Source organism: Trachymyrmex septentrionalis, unplaced genomic scaffold (assembly GCF_001594115.1).
Source record: "Trachymyrmex septentrionalis isolate Tsep2-gDNA-1 unplaced genomic scaffold, Tsep1.0 scaffold112, whole genome shotgun sequence".
In the NCBI taxonomy this organism is placed as follows: domain Eukaryota; kingdom Metazoa; phylum Arthropoda; class Insecta; order Hymenoptera; family Formicidae; genus Trachymyrmex; species Trachymyrmex septentrionalis.
This window is the reverse complement of record NW_017304248.1, coordinates 227,511-228,734: the sequence shown is the minus strand read 5'-3', so window position 1 is coordinate 228,734 and position 1,224 is coordinate 227,511. Positions and strand designations below refer to the sequence as shown.

The window sequence follows — 1,224 nt, the reverse complement described above, 5'->3', positions numbered from 1 at the left end:
CATGCATATATTAAATTTGATAGATATTTGAATATAATTTCGATTAGTTCATTATCTTTTATTTTTTACAAATTGTATGAAATGTCTTGTAGCTATATCATGTCAATAATAATATAATTCAATTAAAGCATATATGTGATTAAGATGTAAGCAGTAAAAATGTTAGGAATGTACCTGTACTTTAGCGGTAGTATCGCCACGATGTAAAATATACAAATGATGCACCGCTGCTAGTGTTGATCCACCGGGATGCGGCTGGATTCTGAATATGTGGAAGTCGTGTCCTCTCTTGTCCGCTGTCATCAATAACGCGCCGGTTAAATCGAAAATCATGGCAACGATCGCGTCGCTGTGAGCAGTAAAATGAGCAATTACAGCATCCGCATTAGTGTCATCTAACTCTTTCTCGTCTTTCGCGATCTGAAGATCCAATATCGTAACGACACCTGGTTGCGTTACGTCATTGCCCGCGTTATTGATAGCTATCGGTGATACTGAATTCCCCGTGAGACTCGACGCTACGGTTTCCCCTAGTCCGCGAAGACCTTTCCCTAGCGACTTCGCCGCATATAAAACCGTCGCTGTGTAACTCTGAACTCCTTCCCCCTCGCAACCACCGCTGCTTCTTCTTGCGGGTATTAATTTTTTCTCGCTGCAAATAAATAGTGATTAGCCCATATCTAATAAAATCATGTTATTACCTACGTAAAGTATTAAAATCATTAGAAAACGCAAGATAAAATGTGTGTCAAATTCTATACCTATATGCGAGCCATCGCGTTCCTAAAGCGATGGGATTTGGATTCAGGCCAGGACTGGCATAGCAAGTCGTGATTGTTATATTATTTTGCAATGTTCTAGCATCAAAGACCGCAATTTTTTCTAATAACGTTATAACCACGGATCGCCTGTTCGCCAACACGTCGCAGACAGAATGCTTGAATCCTACGCTGTGTATTGACTCGCCGGTTTTTAAGGAGATGAAATTAACGTCGCAAAAGGTTTTTGGTCCCGGAAGAGTTGAATCCGGCTCAGAGCAGACCGCTACCATCGGCCGTTTCGCTTCAAATTCATCGACATGTTCGTCGTCAGTCTTTGGATTTGGTAGAATTCGAAGAATACGAACCACGCCTTGTCGCCATGATAGGATCTCCGTTGCCTCTCCCGTTGCTGCTATCAGCCATACCTACGTTTACAAAAATCGGTAACTGTTACAATTGAATA

The 1,224-nt window shown here is 41.6% G+C and overlaps 1 protein-coding gene across 3 annotated transcripts in view; it reads right to left on the bottom strand.

Annotated features, from left to right (window-relative positions):
- LOC108752145 overlaps positions 1 to 1,224 on the bottom strand; it is a 12,076-nt gene that overhangs the window by 8,508 nt on the left and 2,344 nt on the right. For all 3 annotated transcript variants that reach the window (XM_018492799.1, XM_018492809.1, XM_018492818.1), the window contains exons 4-5: positions 762 to 1,186; positions 175 to 652 (exon numbers count right to left, since the gene is read on the bottom strand). In XM_018492799.1, the coding sequence (XP_018348301.1) occupies positions 175 to 652; positions 762 to 1,186 (903 nt within the window). The remainder of the gene's footprint in view (positions 1 to 174; positions 653 to 761; positions 1,187 to 1,224) is intronic.